Here is a 23,519-nt window from a genome sequence, read left to right as displayed (position 1 = left end):
AAAAATGAACATATAATTGCTATGATGTCTATTTTCTATGCCTTAACAAGTTGATGTATTTTAAAATTTGAAAATCATTTCAGATATATGGTATCTAAAAATAAAGAAAAATTATTTAATCTTAGATTTGCAAAGGTCACAGACATAAACCGGGCAAATCATTAGCCTTTTTAGTTGCAGTAAGTAAAAGGCCAATGCCAAGTGGAAATAAAAATCAACAAAATCTGATCATCTCCGTTTGCTGGGTTGGCGGAGAAGCCAAGAGAAATTGATTCTTCCAAAGCAAAAGATATTTATCCTAGAACAATATTCTATCACTTTCACTTTAGATCGACACCATTCATTTAAGGTAAGAGAATTAAACGTGATTAGGCATAAGTGAAAGAGGAACTGGGACTGTGGTCCCAGGAGAGTACCTGGAACCTCACTCACCAACCAGGCAGTTACACCATGGGCATCGTGCACTGTCAGTAGGAAGAACCCACCACAGACATTTGGAAAAAACCCACAAATTCTGAACAGCTAAAAATTAGCAAAATTAAGGGAATTTCAAAGGTCATTATAGATTTCATGCACTATGAACACACAAATACTGCTGTCTAACTCCTGATACCATGGTGCAAAAAAGGTCACATCTTAAAGGAAATTAACAAAGAAGAGGCACTCAAGGTTCTTCTACGGGTTTTCTGAAAATGAAGAAGTGTTTAGTTTTTTCATACAACTACAGAGGAATGACGCCACAGTAGGAAAAGGAAAAAAAACAACGAAATTAAAAAATAGAACACCAGAATGCAAACATGGACAAACCATGCCACACTTTCAGGTACCAGTTCTTTTTTAAATGCCATTTAATGTATTCCTGCTAATCATGTTTTTTTTAGGAGGGCAGTGGTTAGTAGAGCATGCATTTTTTGTAATAAAGGCTGTGACACAAAATTACAGAAGTGGGATCATTCTGTGACTGCTTACTGAACACAGTCTAAGCATTGTTTTAAACTTAGTCCACTAGACACAGTCAGAGTGTTTGTAATCTTATGCAAAAATTAATTACACTCAGGAATATAGCCTCTTGAGATAAATGCTGCACTTCGCTGCAGAGGTGAGCAGGCAGGTCACAGACTTTAAACAGTAAAATACAAAGCAGACTATTCACATGATCAAGGAATGACTGTAAATAGCAAAGGTATGAAGAAAGTTTTGATAAAATGAAAACATAGTTTTTAAAATGTTAACAGAAATAAAGTATCAGAACATGTTAAGGTAAAATCAAAATGAATGTTTACAGCACTCAATATCTCAGACTTACTTATCTTTAAGAACTAATAAATATAGGTCTTTGAAAGTCAATAAAACTTAGAAGTTATTAGCCCAGAGTCCCCCCTCCCAAGAACTGAAGTGACTAAACATTTCTCTCTCTCTTTTTAAATCCTTTCCCAAAAGGTTAGAACCCAGTTCCTGCTTGGAAAAGAAGAGATATTAAGTCTCCATGGGTTAAATGCAACAAGATCACCAACACAAGCACAAAAGAAACCCTGTCAAGATGATAAAGATTTGTGCCAAATTATCTAAGTGTCGTATAAAAAGCATTTTAAAGTTACAGTCACCAGACATTGCATCTGAAAAATACCTTTTTTAAAAAAGAAGTAATTCTTCTTTGTTGTGAGCAATGAGACTGGAGAGTCTGATTAGTGACACCCTACAGCTTTTATATTACTAGTTTTGCAACTTTTAACAGAGTAGATTGAAGTTTTAGAAACCAAGAAATGTAGGCCTTTATGATTTGACAGTGTCCCTTTTATTTAAACAAAGTCATACTTTCAAGAAGCAATTTTATTTCTTTTCAATGTCCATATTTTAACCCACCTATAATTGTAGGTGCATTTTATACTTACCATCATTCATCATTCCTTTTGATTCTTTAAATGCTAAGAATTAGTAACAAGCCAAGCAGTTAGTAAGATTCCACAATTAGAAATCATTTCTAGACAAACAAATATGCAGTAATATCATGCCAACTATTCCACAGCTATAAAGCCAAATTAATTTTAAGGTTATTATTTGATTACAAAAGCCTTTCTGTGGATCATACCCACAGGCTCCACAAAGGGACACAAAGTTGGGAATACAGATCTAGATTTAGGGAGAAAGAAAGTGAGATGTTTTGGTCTCACTCCAAGATGACAACCTGTGTCTTCCTGAAATTTATAATTAGAAATTGAAATTAACTGAGATTCTTCTCTACTAGGGGTGTTACATTTCATCTTGGCCAATTAAAAAGGCAATAGTCCCCTCACCCAGATATCACCTGGCTAGCACAAGCAACTACTGGAGAGATAGAACAGTGCATTTTTCTCAGAGGTGAAAACGTTACAAAAGCAATACTCTTAATTCTTGATGAATAATCAAGAAAAGAGAGGTTAAGGCAATAAAAAAACCTAGATTCTTCCCAAGGCATAGACAGCATTCTAACTGCTTTGGGGGCCAGTTCAAATTATTATGAACTGGTAATGGATCAAGAAGAATTTATAAATTTGTAATAACCACATACCATTAAGGGGTTCCTCTACAGCTTTCTGGAAAATATTTAAAATATATTTACATAAAATAGAATTTATTTCATGTCCTTTTCTACTAAAATTTATATATGCTAACATTTAAACTATAGATAAACAGTGAATATATATAGTCAAAAACCAAAGTAAAGCAATAAAAGTTAGTTAGAAAAGCAAAGCTTGCCAAGTCTAGCTATTAGTTTTATAGTAACTGAATTATTCTCTTAATATTCTTTTTTTATGCAGAATTTCCCACCCCACCCTGCTTCTCTCCGTTCAAGAAATCCTAACTGAGAAGCACAAACACAGATAGCAACATAATAAATAATACAGTTAAGCCAGAAATGAGAACAAAACAATCATTTTCAAGTCGCGCAAAGTGAACTCAGTAACAGGGAAAGAAAAAGTGTTATGATTTAATGGTCTAATGGCTGGATTACGTCTAACAGAGGCACTTTTAAAACTTCTGGCTGTTTGTGACCAGTGTAGCTACGGCACCAACGTTTTTAGAGTGAACACCTGGGGTAAGGTGCAACCCCACTTCCCTCGCCTCTCAAGCACGTCTGTTGAGGCTTATCAGCTTTAGGGGTATATGTAATCTCCACTTCCTGCCACAGACAGGAGTCTTGCTTTTGGCATTCCAGACAGAGCTATTATTAATCCTTTATAGGAAGAGGAGTACAATACAGTCCTTTCAAGATATTATTTCCATAAAGTAGCTCTTGTGCTTGTCACCAGGATGAGTCTCTATCTACAAACGTTTTTTTCACCCCCCCTCATTAATCCCTCTCAGTTTACCTCCTAAATTTGCTCCTTTTCTTGGAATTTTCTCAGGTAGCTTATTAAGGTAGCCAAGATATAGTAAACACGACAGTACAGTTTGCAGGAAGAAAAATGCTTATAAAATGGGGGAAGGAGGGAAATGAATCAATTCAGAACAGCTATTTTTCGGCCATATTTCCATTTACTTTATAGAGTATCATTTTTAATGAAATCAATTTAATATAAACTTCTCTCCCTCATTTTTAAGCCTGAAATATCATTCTGTATATGCACATCAAGTGGATCCAACAGGTGAGGCAATATATTGGACTCGGCTTCCTTCCGCCGATAACGACCATTATTCTTACACATAAACTTTTCAGTTCTGGGTGTGAGAAGACAGCACAATCTTAAGGAATCATTTATTCTATCCCATTGCTAGTAAATGACCAAACAGAAGTTTTAAAATCGATTGGATCTATCCATGCAAAGGTCATGAAATGACTTCAGTGTTCTCTTAATTTGATGTCACACCAAACAGAGAGCAATGGGGTTCAATATCTCAATTACCATTCCTCAGACTAAACCATCAAGTGATCATACCCAATTCATTTAAGAAATTTTAACTTACCCTAGGAGGTTGTAGAGTCTTGTGATTGGAAGCTGATGAAATTAAAAAATAAGAAAATGAATTTAATAAATGAAAGAAATTAAGGCAATATTATGTTTAATTTTAAGATAAAATGTTCACGTCTAAAACTAAAGGTGCCAGAAACTCCACTGAAAGATTTCTGGCTTTGACAGACTATTACAAAATACAGAACACTCTTAATTATATACATCAACAGAATAAAATGATGCAAATAATCCACCCCAATCAAATAATAAACACACACACTCTCTCATTTGTGCATGCCATATCTCCCCCCAAATCAGCCACTTGTTACACTTTGTGGTGGAAAAACTTTGGCATGGACTCAGCCCCTCTGTAGGCTCTACACCCCTCTACACCCCTCCCTATTTGACCCAGCTGGAATGTGGAAAGAATAGGGCAATGACCACTCCATCGCCCACCCTTAGCTCACTGCTCTTGTTTCCTGTAGCCCAGTCTTCTTTTTTTCTTCTTCCATCTTTCCAGTTTTCAAAGCTCCACAAAGCTAACAAACTAAAGAAAATATCAGATCCCTCTGAGTGTAGAGAATTATTCTAGACAGCTAGTTTCAGCTACAATCAAGCCCTTCTCTGTATCCCTTCTTAGCTTTTCAAGTTACCCTTCACTGCTGCTCAATGGATTGGTTAATGAAGATGAGGGAATACAGGGCATGAAGAAAGTGAAAAAAGGGAAAAGAACCGCTCTAGTTGCATAGGGAAGAAAAGAGAACTTCCTTACAAAACCAAGTGAGAAGGTCCCGGAGCAGCTAAAACCAGTCCTAAATACAGAATCAGAGTCCTACAGATATAAGCATCAAGGGGCAACATCCTGTGAGTGACTCTGTAGGAAGGTGATGCTACTGGATAGTCAGTTCCACTGGTCTATGGATTGGATGATGGCACTGGATTTACTTATGAGCAGATTGAGGCAGGCCCCCAGAACTGCTCTGGTCTTCTGTGCTAATTATGTCCTACCACTCCTCCATGTCCACTCTACCAAGCTTCTACAACTGATGGGAAATGGGGGTGACACCTGACCCACGCCAATCTATAGAGGAGTCAGAAGCAGGTAAGGCTCACTCCAATGGGGGAAATGGCAACTGACTGGCCTGAAAAGTTTCTCTCCCATTGGAACCTGGAGAGGAGACACAGAAAGAAGACTAGAAAGCTGGTGAAGGGAAAGAAAGGTGAAAAGGAGACAGAAAGTAAGCAAAGAGAAGCTCAAAGCTTAGAGACAAAGGTAAGAAAATATACCAGTGAGAAGACATGAATAGGATCAAAAAAGAAAAACATTAAGGAGAGGGTGAGCTGGTTGGCTAGCAGGTAAAGAACCAAAGAGAGAGGAACTAAGTAACTACACTGGCAGGAGGGCATCAGCTAACTCTTGTTACTGAGAGGGCAAATGATGACTCAGTCTTTAGAGATGTACTGGATTCTTCCAATTCCTAAACTATTTACTGTACTTACTCTGTGAGGCCCAGTTATAGATCTGCTCTCATGAGATTCCCATCTCATCTCTGTTAGTGTCATGTGTGGCTTGAAAGTAAATCTCCTTTACTGGAGGCACCTGGGGAGTGGTTTGGTCCTTGCAACCAAACAAGAAGGAACCTCTTTTCAAAGTACTATGGAGTGAAATGTGTTGGGAATATGGGTAAATCCCATTTAGCAACCTCCCAAATAAACCAAGCAGAATTACAGAACTTCATTAGGGACAATCATGATAGTTACATGTATATACAACTTACTTTAACTAAACCATGTCCTGTGTCTATGTTCTATCAAGGAAAAGAGATCTGAACAGCTATGTAAATTTCTGATTGGCCATGTGAAGGGTCAGAGGTAAGATTTTAGAGCTATATTTTCGAGCTCATAAATTATTTATCAGAATTAGTATTAAGAACTGCCAAGCAACTCCTTTAATAACCCTAATAATGTGTAAAGAAGAGTTTCTGAGTTCTGATTCTCAGGTCCAAGGAACATCACATTTGGCTAGCCCATTCTGAAACAAAGATATCTATAAAGAACAGGGATTCAAAGGGCACCAGTCAGCTGTGATCCCTCAAATATTATAAAACCAAACAGTGTGGAAGTGAATTTTGCTTGAGTTAATCCTCTCCAATAGGCATATGACCTATGTGACTAAAGAATGATTGTGATTTATCTGCTGTTACCATGGGCCTAAGGCATTGACAGCCATGTATATATATATTTTTAAATCACAAGCCTTAAGCATTCCATATGAGCTCACTTGCAATGCTTCATCTGGATTTGTTCTTCTCTCCCAGAAACACTTGACCCATGCTATAAATATATTTCCAAGTTTTGAATTTTCAGGGACAACTTTTTCTATTGATTCACCTCTCCTCAACAATGGGTAAGAAAATATCACTGAGTTTTACATATCTATTTCATGTTATTCTAAAATATATGAGATGTGGTAATATGGTTTCTGACTGCTAGTATGTTGATTCATATCAAAACATGACTATAGGGGCTTCCCCGGTGGTGCAGTGGTTGAGAGTCCGCCTGCCGATGCAGGGGACATGGGTTCGTGCCCCGGTCTGGGAAGATCCCACATGCCATGGCCGCTGAGCCTGCACGTCCAGAGCCTGTGCTCCGAAATGGGAGAGGCCACGGCAGTGAGAGGCCCGCGTACCGCACAAAACAACAACAACAACAACAAAAAAACCCATGACTATATTCCCTTATACTGAACTAAATAGCAATGGCTTAGGAAAATTAAAAAGTATTGACCCTTATGAAGAATGGACATAAGCATACTACATAGGTAACACACCCAACTTCAATGAGTTTAGTTAGTTCTTTGTAATCTTCTATATTTTCTCACATTCTTATTGTTCTCAGCCCTTGATTTCATTTTATGAAATTTAAATGTTTCAGTAAACAAACAAACAAAAAACCCTAACACAGTTAAAAAAGAACAACAGAGAAAATTAAACTTAAAATCCTACTGTTTAAAGTAATAATTAAGGCTACAAATTTAAACTGGGATATAATGAAAACGATAAAAGTTAAATCTCTCATAGGGACATAAACTTACTCCAAGATAGCTTGGATTTTTTTTTTAAAAACTATCTGTGGATTTTATTACATTTAAATCAAGACACATTCTTTAGACTTTTCCAAAATAGAGCCTCGGCAACAAGTAAAAGTTACATTGGAAGCATTTACAATTTTTACTTCCTGATACAAATGCTCAAATTTGCAACCTTAATGTTATATATACTTAGATTTACACATTCAGATTATATATGAAAAACACATCAACTTTTCTCGTCTACTGCGTTATCTAAAGGGCTACTTTCCTGTACCTTTTCTCTTCTTGCCCTTCAACTGACCGAAGGTATTTCTCTGAACTCTGGTATCAGACAAGTTGATTTGAAAAGTTAATTTAGAATAGTCTCAAAATGTAAATAAAACTGGACTAAATTCTTAACTTATATATGGTATATTTATATGTCAAACTATCATAAAGAAAAAATAATCTGGGGAACTTTCCAGGATTTCAGTTTCACTTTGAATTTGATGTGAGAATAATATGGTTGTAATTATACTGGTTTCACAGGCTTCTTAGGGATGTAGCAGTGGAGAAAGGGAGAGAGCAAGGTCAAGGGGGTAACAGCTAGACAATATCTATTTCCACTGAGTCAGCATCTCCAGACCTGCTGGTCTTCGTGAGACATGGAAGGAATGTGGGAGCATGGGAATAAAAGGGAGCATGATCTAGATAATGAGGGAAAAAAAAGAACAGAGAGCTGACCATCAGTCAAAGACACCTAATACTACATCACGCTATATGGATACTGCAGGTCACATACTGTTCTCAAGTATTCATAGGGAGCAACATCAGCAGCAGTGTCATCTTCAAGAACCAGACAAATGGTGATTAGAAGACTCAACAAAAATAGAATCTGTATCAGCATTCATAATGTGATGCTCACAATGGCTACAAATGAATGCCATTCTGCTTTAGAAGTCTTAATAGTGCTTTATGGCTTGAACTAAGAAAATTTCATTGAGGAGACAACTCTGACTTACGAACACATAAACTACAGATAAGTAAATTTTAGTTAAGTATTTTACTTGTTTATCTAATAAGCATTAATTAAAGGGGGGCAAAAATATATAAAATAATTGAACTCCATTATTTGTCAGCGAAAGCTGAAGTTCATAAATAAAGGTAAAATTTCTTTGAAAGCACTATACCAGTCATGTGGGGAATTATTTGACTGTAACAATTCAAAGTTTATGTTAATTTTTAGAAACATATAAAGTTTACCTAAAGCAAAGCAGAAAGACTGACTTTTTTACTCCATTAATTTGTAACTTTTGATTATTTTGACAAATGTTTAAGAGTTTGCTCTACTTCATAAATAAAAACCAGAAATCTTTTATTTAAGGGAGATCAATATAACCAGATTGTAGGGAATATCTTTAGCTTAAGTAAGACATCACACTAGTTTTAGGTACTTAATATTAAAGGCATCTATCTCCATAAACATATTAAAAATAAGAATTTACACAGAGATCTGTTATTTGAAAATTGGAAGAATAAATACAAAGTTTAGAAACAATAAGCTAAGTCCACACTTACTCACAACTGATTTTAAGAGTAGTAAAAGCCTAAAATTTAAAACTCAATGTTCTGATTATACTCGTTTTAACTAAAAATATTTTAAAGTCAAGTGTCAGAGGACACTTCTCTTTAATTAACAAAAGTGACGGATTTTGAATTTCAATTCTGTCTACTAGGGGAGTCAAGGTCTGTAAATAGTCTGCAAGAAAAGCAACTGACAAACAGGTCTCTGTGAAAGGACTCTATCATAGAATCAACGGGCGAATTAAAAATCCTTTTTTATTAATTAAAATGAACCTTGGGGCTTCCCTGGTGGCACAGTGGTTAAGAATCTGCCTGCCAATGCAGGGGACACGGGCTCGAGCCCTGGCCTGGGAAGATCCCACATGTAGCAACTAAGCCCATGCGCTACAACTACAGAGCCTGCGCTCTAGAGCCCGCAAGCCACAACTTCTGAGCCTGCGTGCCACAACTACTGAAGCCCACACACCTAAAGCCCGTGTTCAGCAACAAGAGAAGCCACGACAAATGAGAAGCCCGAGCACCACAATGAAGAGTAGGCCCTGCTCACCACAACTAGAGAAAGCCCACACACAGCGACGAAGACCCAACACAGCCAAAAATAAACCCAAAACAAAACAAACAAATAAATTAATTAATTATAAAAAAAAGAATCCTCAACAATCTCTCCTTTTATTTAGTATAAAAAAGTTTATACATTCTAAAACATACAGCTGTTTTCTTTTTAACTAGTTAATAATCTAAACTTTTCATTAGTTCATATGATTTCTACCCTCTTTTATTGCCCCCCAAATAATTCCAAATTTATTTTAAAAATACAGCCGCATTCACTGTATTTTCTCATTTTTGGAGTTACCAACGCATTTCTTTGGTCCTAAACAGTAAGAAATACCCAAAAGCATTTTCCTGGCGTAGGCTAACAAAAATAAGGTTGACTTACCAAAACATTTCATATAAACTAATCCAAGTAATTCTGCTAGAGCTATAATACCCAAACCTGAAATCAGAAGAGGACCATGTACTGGGGTACACTCTGTAAAAACAAATGAAATTCTATATTAGAAATTCACATGAAATAATTGAACTTTTAAAAAAGAACTAGTAATAACAGTAATAATATTGAGTTTTAAGGAGATTAATTCTTTTTCTAATGATCAAGAAACAAAAATTATCTACATATGTTCATCACTATTAAGTCAGTCAGTAAAATGACTCCCAATTACTAAAAGAAAAAAGCCTTTGTCTGTATAATATGTACCTTATCACATCAAGACTAATGGAAAATAGTGTGTAAAGCTAAGCCTCCAACCAACTGGATGGAGCCTGGCTATTTTAAAAGCTCTCCCACAAATATAGGCATAGCAGTTTGACTGCTGGAACAATCAGCCCACAAGCCATATACAGCCAATATTCTTATGGCAATGTGGAAAGCACTATTCTCAGTGGGGTGAAAATGAGAGTTCTAAAAGAAAAGCTCACAGCACCAAATGGCTGGCAAGGATGTGGAGCGACAGGAATTTTCATCCACTGCTGGTGGTAATGCAAAATGGTACAGCCACCTTGGAAGACACTTTGGCAATTTGTTAAAAAACTAAATATATTCTTAACGTACAACCCAGCAAATGCACTCTTTGGTATTGACCCAAATGGAGTTGAAACCTATGTCCACACAAAAAAATGCACATGGATGTCTAGAGCAACTTATTCTTAATTGCCCCAAGCTGGAAGCAACCAAGCTGTCCCTCAATAGGTGAATGGATAAACAAACTGTGGTACATACATACAATGGAATGTTATTCAGTGCTAAAAAGAAAAGAGCTATCAAGCCACAAAAAGACACAGTTACTAAGTAAAAGAAGCCAATCTGAAAAGGCAAAATACTGTATGATTCCAACTATAAGAAATTCTGGAAAACACAAAACTATGAAGACAGTAAAAAGATCAGTGGTTGCTAGGGGTTTAGGGGGAGGGGAGGATGAATAGGCAGAGCACAGAGGATTTTTAGGGCAGTGAAACTTTATTGTATGATATTATATCTATGACTATGATCCATGTCATTATACGCTCATCAAAATCATAGCATGTACCACACTAAGAATGAACCCTAATGTAAACTATGGATTCTGGGTGGTAATATGACAATGCTGGTTCAACAACTATAACACATTTACCACTCTGCTGGGGGACAGCGGAAGAGGCTGTTATGTGGGGTATATGGGAACTCTGTACTTTCCATTCAATTTTGCTGTGAGCCTAAAAATGCTCTAAAAAATAGTCTATATATTAAAAAAAAAAAGAAGAAAGAAAAAGAAAAGAAAGAAGAACTCTAAGAGAAATCCCTGGTAAGACAAAGTGAGACTAGAGAAGGATGAGACTTTTACCTGAGACACAGAGGCTGAATCCAACCACAGAGAGCACATGGCCCAGTACTTGAAGGATCAATATGGCAATGGTGAAGAAGGACATCCCCACAGCTGGAGAGAGGAAAAGTGGGTTGAGAGTGTTTAAAAAGCAATCACTCCTACTTGTATTTTGTGCAATCAAGAATCATATCCTATGACCAAAGACTGCCTCTGGAGCTCCTTGTCAGATGGTAGATTCTTTTCCAGTGATCTAAACCTTGCCTTTCCACACAAGTGGTCAGCTCCAGATACACACATTCAGCAATCTTTAATTTTCACAGTGAGCTGAGGTGGACTGGCAGTTTTTACCCCGAATCTTAAAACAGTGCTGCTTTTACCACCCTTGTGCATTTTATCACATGAATGGCTATTATGCTTGGCTTTGCCACATGCACACAGAATTGCTCTGGTGGAGAGAACCGTTACACAAACACGCCACTGTAAGCATTCGAACCTCTATCCGTGTGCCTAGATCTGTGATTTTATAACAAATCAATACCCTTCCAGTGTACAGCAAGCCAGAGATAGGCTCTAAGGCTGAGAGTTAAACATGTAAACAGAAAAAAATAGACTCTAATGATATTAAAAATACGTTAATGATTTACTCCCAAAATGCAGTGAAAATGACATCAATTATAGTTGGATATCTACATCATTTTTTAAAACTACAATGTAAAGATTTGCCAGTAACAACAAAAAAAATAAATCTATTATTTGTTATTTATAATCCTGTTTTGTAGAATTTTAAACAGAGAGGCTTAGCAAAAGAAGAGAAAGGGCATGTTTAATATCTACTTATAGCTTCAAAAAACTGAAATAAAAATATGAAGATAATCATTAAGAAATTATGTAGCATAATTTTAAAAACCACTGATATCAAGTGTATATGAAAATCATTTTTTTACAAGATAACTGAATGCCTTGAAAACCGACGTTAACCTTAAAATTAATCCATATGGGGAAAATATCACTAAGAATAGCCTGGGAAATCTTTTAATAAACGAACTTCTATTGAGTTGTTAAAAAAAATCATACAAGAATATTTTAACCAAAAATGTTGCTTTTTAAATGAAAAAGGTGGGCAAAATCATGCTATAACAAATACTCACCTATCATAAACACATAGTACTGAAGTAATATTAATATTGCTGTAGGAATTACAATTAAACCAAGTCCACAAGCATTCTTCGTTGAATATTCACCTGTTAAAAATTAAAAATATTAATTTTTTCCTACATACTTCCTATTCTTATGGGATGTTAAAGTATTTAATTTATTAAATGTATTAATTTCAATACTACTCTTATAAACTACAAAAGGTTTAAAAATATATATTTCCCCAAAAACTTCACATAAAATAAATGACTTATTTTTTATTATTCAAGACCAAACTTAAGACATTTAAATGTCAACATCTAAGTCTCAACACGTCAAACCTTGAATTGGCTCTACCCCCTTCTTACCTACCTTACATAATTCCAGTGAGAAACTCTGGAATCTCTTACCATTCCCTTCATTTGCTATATTCAACCTGTCCCAAAGTCAAAGCAGTTGTTCTTTCAAGTTGTCTTCTGATTCATCTCCTTCCTCCCCATGTCTTTACTAACTCCAGTTGCAAACAGAGCTGCCAAATTTATGTTCCTAAACATTACACCTATACTGTATTCTGCTCAAAAAACAACAGAGGCTTTCTACAGTTTACACTTGTGAGTCCCAGCCTGTCTCTGTTGTTCTTTCCATGTGCTGCAGACCCTTATTTCCCACTCACACTGCCATCCTTCACAGGCAATTGCAATTTCAGATAGATTTGCTCCCCACATTTGTTCCCACTTCCAGGTCTTGGCCAATGAAGTGTGCCTCTGGAGTGCGTTGAATGGTGGCCCTAAAGATATGTCCACCTCCAAATCCCCCGAATCTGTGAATATTAACTTATATAGTAAAAGATATGATTAAGCTAAGGATCTGAAAGAAGGAGCTTACCCCGGATTATCCAGGTGGGTCCTGAATCCAATGACAGGTATTTTTGTAACAGAGAGACAGAGGGAAATTAAGTGGAGACATGGCGGGGAGGAGGAGACAATGTGACCACGGAGGAAATCAGAGTTATGCTGCCACAAGCCAAGGAGCTGCACAGATTGCCAGATACACCAGAAGGTAGAAGAGGCAAGGAATGGATTCTCCCCTAGAGTGTCCGAGGGTGTATGGCCCCGATAACATCTTTATTTCAGATTTATGGCCTCCAGAACTGTGAGAGAATTTCTATTGTATTAAAATACCCAGTTTGTGATAATTTGTTACAGCAGCCCTAGGAAACTAATATGCACCTCCCCAGAAATGCCCTCAACCTTATCAATCCTGCTTTCCCTCATAATAACTTTATATCTTACCTGGGATGAAAAGAATGGCTCCAACAATGACAACAATAGTGAGCACTAGTCCAGTAACTAATAGAAAAATGGTTTTCTCCTTCGTATAACTGGATTTATATTTAAGCGCTTAAAAAAAAACACAAAGAATTACATGAACTCAATCACAAGAAGTAAAGCCATTTCTGTAACTTACAAGGTGCAAAGATTAAACTGATAACGTACTACAATTGAATAACCTTTGAGGAACAAGTCCTTCACATCATGTCAAGCCATGTCAAATCTTTTTCACAATATGTCAGTGGCTAGATGGTGTCATGACAGTATAAATATGGATGCTGAATTTATAGGTGACACTTTATTCCCCTAGAATGAAGTTGTATATATCAGGCTTTCTTAATCGTGGCATTATTAATATTTTGGGTCAGATAAGTTGTTGTTGTTAGGGACTGCTCTGTGCATTACAGAATGTTTAGTACCATCCCTGGCCTCTGCACACCACATGCCAGTAATAGCCTCCAAGCTGCGTCAATCAAAAATATCTCCCGACATTGTCAAATGTCCCCTGAGAAGCAGAACTGCCTCAGGTTTACAACTAATATACACATTGCTGATGAGAAATAACTGGCTAATTAGTAATAGTGACAAAAACAGAACTTTCTTCCACCTTACATTAAATTAGTAAAGCATCTGGAAATCTAGACATTTTGTTTTGAAAAAGTAGAGTAAACATTGGACAAATCACACCCTCTTGAAATCCTGAGGTGGAGGGAAATGCTTTAATTGTTCAAGTAAAATAATTTCATAAAAATAAACTACAAATAGGCCTTAACGTATGTGTTACGCTTTTGTCAAGTATCCAGCTTCCCTAAAAGAATAATGTAATGCATAAGTCTAAAAATGTTATATTTTTTATCATATATTCACCTTTTGGGTTTTGTTTTGGTTAATATTAAAACTAATTTTTCACCAAGAAAGTTGTTAAAAGTAACCTAAAAGCAGACTGAGTAGCAGAGAGAAATAGAGTGCATGATGAAATTCTGCTGTTTCCTCCACACACGGTAACTCTCCATGCCATTTATCAATGGGCGATGGTCCTGAGGGGGAAATTTTAAATAATTTTATGTTTAGCATTTAATTTGCATCCACTAAAATGACAAACAGATCAATTATAGTAAAAACAACAAATAAACTAAATGACCATGACAAAATCTATGTTTAAGGTATTATAACCTAGAGTTAGATTATAACCTGTGGTTAAGGTATTTAAGGTATAATACAGGCACCTGAATTTAAAATCTCTACTCATACTTTAGATTGTAACCTCAACTTTTTCCTCTTTAGAGGGAGATGGAGGGCCAATCAGTAATCAGTCCTGAAGGTAAGTGAAATCCACATTAATCAGTAAAGAGTGAGAAACAATACAGCAATCTCCCCAAACTTTCATTTGATCCATCCAGCCTTGAAATTTATGTGACTATGACTCAGTCATATCCCTGCCTTCTTACAGGGCAAAGATTTTGGGCTTCCCTATTTTCTAGGGTCAAACACTGGATAGGATGAAATTCAGTGTATAGGTCACAAAAGGCACAGACACAGAAAAAGAAACTTTCTCTAGACATGTGTCCATTTTAATCCCATGTTTCCATTTAAATCCCATGTATACTATTATTTAAAGAGAGTCTGAAAGTTCTGCAAAAGGGTTATAAAATAGAAGCTGTTTCAAATGTACTTCACAATCAATCAAACATTCCTAAGAGACTCTTCTAGGTTTAATTCAGTACATAAAAGAGCTACAAAGATCAAGCAACAAGAATTCACCTTAGAGTCCAGTATAAATTCACACAAAAAGTCTGACTTACACCATGCTTAAGAAAAATAAGAGTTTGAACCTCATATAAAATTCAATCTCTTCAGGCTTATAAGAGCTGTAGGAGAAAAATAATGTCAACAATACAAACAAAAATAAAATGCCACAAAATGCTATTATTGACAGGGTTGTTATCATAGAATGGTCTTTTCAAAACCTTTTGGAGGTAGCTCTCATTCCTGTTGATTAGTTCAACTACTAATTTTCAAGGCTACCTAACCTCTCCCTCAAAATTAAGCAGCAATTTCTAACAAATATACTAGTGGGGTCTACTTAAGTAACCACAGGCAATGAAAAGTTATCTTCATGTTTTCTTTAGTAAACCTTTAAAAAGGGCTTCTTTTCACTCATTTTCTTTGCTTACAATGGCCACATTTTAGCAGGTCCCATAGCAAGTTTGGAGAAAGTATCTTGTTGCTAGGCTCAGATGTCAATGTTAGCAGCTAGCTAAATGGTCAGGAATCTGATATAGATGCCACAGAACCCACTGATCTCAAGGATGCTTTTTGTGTGTGATCTGTTCTTGTCCTTTAATAAGTGGATTTGTTCTTATTTATCAAACCTATCAAAACTTTAAATGTAACAATGAAAATAAATTCAAGTAATTCCCCAAACATTTAGCATTAAGATAATTTAATGTGTTCTTCACTGCAGGCTCTTATCAAACTTCCCGGTATGATTTTCTGGCAAAAATTCTCATGCTTTCAACGATAGACCTTAGCTAAAAGTACTGAAATCAATGCACAAAATAAAATAGGGGAAATACAGTATTTACATTTTCTAAAGACTTTTTTAAAAGCGCAGTTTCAGGTTTACAACAAAATTGAGAGGGAGGTACAGAGAATTACCATATACTCCCTTCTCCCACATATGCATAGCCTTCCTAATTATCAACATCACTCACAAGAATGATACTTTTTTAATTTTTATTTTTTTTTACTAAGGATGAACCTGCATTGACCCATCATAATCACCCAAAGCCCATAGTTTACATTAGGGTTCACTCCTGGTGCTGTACATTCTGTGGGTTTGGACAAATTTATAATGCCATATATCCAATATTATATATTATACAGAGTATCTTCACTGCCTAAAAATCCTTTGTGCTTTGCCTGTGCATCTCTCCTCCCCACCACCCACTCCTAGCAACCACTGACCTTTTTTATTGTTTAACATTTTTATTGGAGTATAATTGCTTTACAATGGTGTGTTAGTTTCTGCTTTATAACAAAGTTAACCAGTTATACATACACATATGTCCCCATGTCTCCTCCCTCTTGCATCTCCCTCCCACCCTCCCTATCCCACCCCTCTAGGTGGTCACAAAGCACTGAGCTGATCTCCCTGTGCTATGCAGCTGCTTCCCACTAGCTATCTGTTTTACGTTTGGTAGTGTATATATGTCCATGCCACTCTCTCACTTTGTCACAGCTTACCCTTCCCCCTCCCCATATCCTCAAGTTCATTCTCTAGTAGGTCTGTGTCTTTGTCTGCATAGTTTTGCCTTTTCCATAATGCTTTATAGATGGAATCATATAGTATGTAGCCTTTTCAGATTGGCTTCTTTTACTAAGGAATATGTATTTAAGGTTCCTCCATGTCTTTTCATGATTGACAGCTCATTTGTTTTCAGTGATGAATAATATTCCATTGTCAGGATGTACCACCCAGTGTATCCATTATCCTATTGAAGAATATCTTGGTTGCTTCCCAGTTTTGGCAATGATGAAGAAAGCAGCTATAAACATCCATGTGTAGGTTTCTGTGTGGACTTAAGTCTTCAACTCCATTTGGGTAAATACCAAGGAGCACGATTACTGGATCATATGGAAAGAGTACATTTAGTTTTACATGAAACCACCAAACTGTATTCCAAAGTGGCTGTACCGTTTTGCATTCCCACCAGCAAGGTATGGGAGTTCCTGTTGCTCCACATTCTGACCAACATTGGGTGTGGTTGGTACTTACATTTTTAACAGATACTTACAAACTTCGTGCTGCCTGACACGGGAATACCAAATATATGGGGAGACAAAGTCAAGTTTTTTCAACAAATTAGGAATTCTAAAAGTTTCCCTTTTATACTGTCTATAAAGTAATTAAATCTAGCCAGCTTCTACTCAGAGATGAGATAGGCTGTTCATTCGCTTGCTCTATAAATACTTACTGTGTGCCCACCATGTATTGGGCCCTTTTATTAGCCCAAGTCATATCAACCAAATTGAGGTAGGAGTAGAGGTTACTTTATTCAGTAACAGTTGATTGAGCACCTACTATGTGACAATCATTATTCTAAGTGCTGACAGTGAACAAAGACAAGTACTTCTGCCTCAGTGCTCCTGACATTCTAATATGTGAATGAGTGTGTGTGTTGGTGGGGAATGTGTCATGGGAAGTGTTACTCCCAGATATTCTCCTCCAGTTAAATAAAAGGTGTGGGTCTACCCTAGCCTAAGAAAGCCCTATTATGTATTTAATCTTGCAAATTCACGCGAACAGAGAAATGACATGTCCCTCTAGCCACCCGAAGAAACGTGGTTAATACTATGAATAGACACTCCATTAAGGCTTTCTTGTCTCCTTGTCACTGACATAAAGCACATACGAGACAGAATGCAGGCTGTGGTAGAAGTCGTCTAGTGAAATTACCAGGCTCAACTTGGAGATCAAATAAAACTCTCATCTTAGTTTTCATGACACCCCAAAGATGGTATTCAATAAGCCCACATAGATCCACACAGGCTGAAGTCCACCTAACAAAACCCTAAAATCCATGAACTCAGTGCCTGTTATAATGCATGACATTTAAATGATCCCTTACTAAGTGATTAGTGAGTTAGTGGCAAACAGGAAGGTTAAACAGTGAGGTAGAATGCACATCAAATAAGGAAAAAATCATAAAGGGAGACACGTTTGATTTTATTATTACAGTGCTATCTTCTGATAACTCTCAGAAAGTAATTTTAGAATGGTTTTGGTTTCTGTTGAGCTGCACATCAATATTGTCTCCAATGCAGGATAAAGCACATCTCATAAGTTTTAAAATAAAATTACAATTTCAAATTTTTTATTAAATTAAATTAAAATTACTATTTTAAAAATATTTAACACACATTAAAAAAACAATGAAGGCTTTGTGAAACTGGTGCTGGATAAAAATGAATATTAATGCCAATAATAAACTGATTACTTGCCAGAAGGAGAGTAAAATAATTTTATAATGGACTCCATACACTATCCAACTTGTTTCGATGAAATAATTTTGTCAAAATGAAGACTGACTAGAAATCACATTCCCAGTCTACAGGACCCGGAAATAAAAGAGCCCAAGCTTTATGAAGCCTGGGCTTTGAAGTACTTTGAATATATAAGATAAAAGAAGAGGATGTCTAACACACTAACTTCCTTTCTTTGGTTCCAAACATTCCTGGTCTTGTGGATGGTGCCACACCTTCAGAATATATGCAGGAAGTTGGGACGCTTGAATTTGGAAAGGGTCAAAGGAATAGCAACTGTATTTCTACAAAAGAGTATACTGCTAAACTATAGTTTTGTTCAGTTCCTTCCACAATAAAATCAGTGTATAAAAACACGATTTAATAACAGAATTTGATAATTATGTGGACAGGACCAAGGGAAAGCAATGGGAGTCCAAGATTATTTAATAGAATTCTTTGTAATAATATCTATCATGATGATATTTTACCTTTGTGGATAGAAATTTCCTGGTGCAGTTAGTATATGTCTTTACTTCGGTCAGAATGATTTTTCTAATCTACAAAGAAATTCTGTTCCGTTACTTCTTTTAAATGTGCTTTCATGACCTAATCACGTTCAATATTAAGCTAGTCCTCAAGATTGCACTCAAGGACTTAGTAGGATCTCAAGGCTGTTGTGATGGAGAATTTTTTTCCTTGAATTTTCCAACAATGAATTCTATAGAGACCCCTAACCAATGTCTATAGAGACCCTTGAGCAGTAACCAAAATCCTTGTGGAAGGAATAATCTCGAGCAGGGACTAGAAAGTTGGAAAACGAAATGAAAGATGCCTAGAATGCACAAATTTGAAATAAATTACAGCTGTCCTCTCCTTGCCCGGTTCTGACATGCATGAATTTCAGTTACCATCATTTAGTTAAATAACACAAGTCCCCCCAAAACAGAGTTCAAATTTCAGCTACCACAATATAGTAACTGAGTAATTGCATAAAGTGTAAACTTCTCTGATATCTCTTCAATTCACAAATCACTACATAAATAACAGATGTGCATCATGATCAGTGACCAATCATGTTACCCTTTTCGAAGACTGCTGGTGACTGGTCACTGCACATCTGTTATTCAATTCATGCACAGACAGCAAAGCATATGTTTTGTTACCTCCTGTCTCCCAGTCATAAGCCACTGCAACATTTTACAATGGATAATCAAAAGAGGAAACTGGGCAATAAAGGTGAGGGAGCAAAAAAACGAGATGTGATAATGCTGGAAGCGAAATTCGAAGAGAAGGTAACTGGAGTTACAGAATAGCTGACTGTGGAATGTCAACACTACTGCCATTCAAGAGAGTCTAGATATGCAGCCAGAAGAACTTAGTAAAAGTAAACTTATTGCCATACATGAGGACAATGAGGCGGCTGTGACAAAGAATGAAGATGTCCCAGAGGACGTGACTCTGGCAGAAAAACTTCACATGAAAGGAATTCTTTGCGATGGATAGTTCATGACATTGAAAGTGATGGAAGCTGATTCGATCTTAGAAAGGAGTATGACAATTCACCAAGGCATAGACAAGATGCTTGCTCTGTATTCAGTTACATGAGAAGAAGAGGCAAGCATTTTTCAAACTACTCTTGATAAAATTCTTCAATTCTCAATGTTTTTTATGTTTTAATTTATTATGTACTAAATATTAGTTTTACTATTTTTTTCATTTCCTAATACATTTATTACTGACAGTAAGAGAGGTTTTAATGTTTCGACAAAAAATTTAAAGGTCACGGAACTATAGTAAATTTTGGCATTTCTTATTAGATTGCTTTGCAGAGTTTCAGCTTATATGGTCATGTTTATAGTCCCACAGTTCTGTGTAAAGCAGGGATTCACTGAATAATACAACAGTTCTAAAGAAGAAAAAATAAGAATAGATAGTCCTATCTCAAAGAATTTCAACATGTTATCCAGTTTTTTTTTTAACATCTTTACTGGAGTATAATTGCTTTACAATGTTGTGTTAGTTTCTGCTGTATAATGAAGTGAATCAGCTATATGTATACATATATCCCCCTATTCCCTCCCTCTTGTGTCTCCCTCCCACCCTCCCTATCCCACCCCTCTAGGTGGTCTCAAAGCACTGAGCTGATCTCCCTGTGTTATGCAGCTGCTTCCCACTAGCTACCTATCTTATATTTGGTAGTTTATATATGTCCATGCCACTCTCTCACTTCATCCCAGCTTCCCCTTCTCCTTCCCCGATGTTATCCAGTTCTTGATATGAAGTTGAACCTTAATCCTATAAAAACTACAGGTCTTGATGGGCAGCAATTGAAATCATTCATCAAACAACTAAATGATAAAAAATACCTGTTATATTGTCAAAGAGTAAGGAAGGACAACCCTGAAAATCAGCCAGGAACATAATTGTCAGTGCAGTGGAAAACTGAGTTGGTACAGTTTTCAGAACAAAAACAAAATACCTGAAATGCAATACTATTAAGAAAATCGTTACTTTGGTTAAGGCTCAGTGTTTGAGTCTAGGATTCTCTGAGCTGTTTGCTAAGCGTAAGATTCTGCTTAAAAGCTTGTAAGTTAAAGCTAAAGGCAAAGGTATTTAGGAACATTTTCCTGTGAGAGACCTTTGTCCTCAAAATGTGGTCTAAGGCTCACCATATTTGGGACCCCTTGGCTTGGCTTCCAGAGTTTAGAAGTCCTCTCAAGGCTTCTTTCTCAGTAGGATAGATGGCATCCTGAGATACAGTTCAAGATACAGTTCTGGTATAAAGAAACTCTTTCTCCTCAAAGTGAAAGCATAATCTGCTGTCTTTACTGGATGTTTAGCTGACAGAAGGTTTAGGTTTTATCTTGGATCACCAAAAAGAATGACACTCAGAACTAGAAAAACCAGAGAGAAACCCCCTGCGGTCAAGTACAGAAAAAGTTAAAAGGAACTAGAAATTTAGAAAGTCATGGGTCTGAGTTACTATGAATACTTTAGAGCGTGTAAAGACTTATATCAAGTCTTTTTCTTGATATAAAAAATGCAAAACCAAGCAGCAAGTGGGGAAAAAGGGGGCTTTCCTGTTGGTGGAATCCCCAGGCCATAAACAGGAGGCCTCCTACAAAGAGTACCAAGGGACAAGTAGATTTAGATTCATGTCTATCCTGAAGATGTGACAGAAGGCACAGAGCAGTGCTACAAAGCCAGGGGCAATTTACATTTCACTTCTACATCCCTAGCATACCGCCCAGTGCCTAGTAATCAGTAGGTACCCTGTCAAAAGACATATATTGAATAAATAAAGTGGGTCCACATTCTACTCTATAAATAATAGTTTCTTTTACTCAGTGTGTATATCCAGATATAGGTTCACCCTTCTTGGGAAAAGAAAACAAAAACACATTCGAAATAATTTCAAAACAGGGAGGCACTATAATGTAGTGGTAAATAGCACTGTTTCAAATCCCAGTACTACCAAGAAACAGTTGGGTGATGGTGGGCAAATTGCCTAACCAATCTGTGCCTCTGTCTCTTGTCTATAAAATGGGAATGATAACAACAGTATCTATCCCCATAGAGTTCCTGAAAGAAGTAAATGTGATTTCAGATGTAGAGTACTTTGTGTGATAGGGTGCCTATCACACAAAGCAAGAGCTCTACAAATATTTAGGTACTATTATCAAAAACACCTTTAAATGTGAGCGCAGGCTGGGCGAATCAAGTATATAGGTACCTCCTACACACACACACACACACACACACATACACACACTCTACATTTACTTGTTCTAAGATGAGTCTAATTAAAAAATTGCCACTATGTGGACATATATACACTACCAAATGTAAAATAGATAGCTAGTGGGAAGTAGCCGCATAGCACAGGGATATCAGCTTGGTGCTTTGTGACCACCTAGAGGGGTGGGATAGGGAGGATGGGAGGGAGATGCAAGAGGGAGGGGATAAGGGGATATATGTTTAGGTATAGCTGATTCAGTTTGTTATACAGCAGAAAACTATCACACCATTGTAAAGCAATTATACTCCAATAAAGAGTTAAAAAATTATTTACAAAAAAAAATTGCCACTAAAATATTTTTTTAGGTTTATGATCACATTTCTTAAAATATGATCAATAGAAGGGAGTTCCCTGCTGGTCCAGTGTTTAGGACTCCGTGCTTCCACTGCAGGGGGGCACATTCTGGGTTTGATCCCAGATCAGGGAACTAAGATCCCACAAGGCACAGCCCCCCCAAAAATATGACCAATAGAATAAATATAAAAAAGAACATTTACCCTTACGAACACAAAAATGAAAATTAAGATGATGTTTTTTTAACCATTGAATTACCAAAGATTTTAGAATTATAATGATGTCAAGCTTGTGAGGTGAAAGCCAGGTATGCTCACCTGCAGTAGTAATTGATACAATGGTGCTGGAAAACATGTTGGCAACATGTATCATGAGCCTTAAAATACCGTCTCTGCCATTTCTACTGTTACATACCTTCAGTATGTACTAAAGGTATGTAACACTAGATACTTTCATAGTATCAAGAAAATTTGGAAATATCCTTAATATCCATCAAGATGAGAGTTAAGTAAATTATAGTACATCCATAAAAGTAGAGCACAGGCAACTACAAAAAGACTTCTGAAAACACGGGAAGCAAATCAGCATTTACAAGTATGTAAGCTATATGAGTCCATTTATAGTTTTTCCTTTTTCAAGAAAAAAGACAGAAAGGGAAGCAGAAATTCACTAGAATACCTCAATAGTTTACTTCCAGGCTGTGAGACTCTAGATGATTTTTGTTTTCTCTCTAGACTTCCTATGTTGTATAAGGTATCCTAAAGTGGTATGTATTACTTTTTTTAAGTCAGAAAAACAATGGTAAAGCTTATTTTGTAAGAATATGGCTGATAGTGAATACACTCCTGGTTCAGGCCACTAAAAATAATATGTTACTAATGGTAATGTCATGATCAGCACAGTTCAATCAATCCAAATGCAACAAATCACACTTCAGTGAAATGATTTCATGATATTAGAAAAAGGCTATTGCCTATTTAAATCATA

General features: G+C 36.4%; 1 protein-coding gene across 2 annotated transcripts in view; it reads right to left on the bottom strand.

The window, feature by feature from the left end:
• Positions 1-23,519, bottom strand: part of CD47 (CD47 molecule) — a 56,603-nt gene that overhangs the window by 1,981 nt on the left and 31,103 nt on the right. Inside the window, exons 4-10 of one of the 2 annotated variants that reach the window (XM_024120271.3) lie at positions 13,373-13,480; positions 12,095-12,187; positions 10,965-11,057; positions 9,524-9,616; positions 3,946-3,977; positions 2,549-2,573; positions 1-1,925 (exon numbers count right to left, since the gene is read on the bottom strand). In XM_024120271.3, coding sequence (XP_023976039.1) covers positions 1,864-1,925; positions 2,549-2,573; positions 3,946-3,977; positions 9,524-9,616; positions 10,965-11,057; positions 12,095-12,187; positions 13,373-13,480 — 506 coding nt within the window. In that variant the 3' untranslated portion in view covers positions 1-1,863. The remainder of the gene's footprint in view (positions 1,926-2,548; positions 2,574-3,945; positions 3,978-9,523; positions 9,617-10,964; positions 11,058-12,094; positions 12,188-13,372; positions 13,481-23,519) is intronic. The other variant, XM_024120269.1, reaches the window with a different exon arrangement.

This window comes from Physeter macrocephalus, chromosome 1 (assembly GCF_002837175.3).
Source record: "Physeter macrocephalus isolate SW-GA chromosome 1, ASM283717v5, whole genome shotgun sequence".
NCBI classification, from domain to species: Eukaryota; Metazoa; Chordata; class Mammalia; order Artiodactyla; family Physeteridae; genus Physeter; species Physeter macrocephalus.
This window is presented reverse-complemented; position numbering and strand designations above follow the sequence as displayed.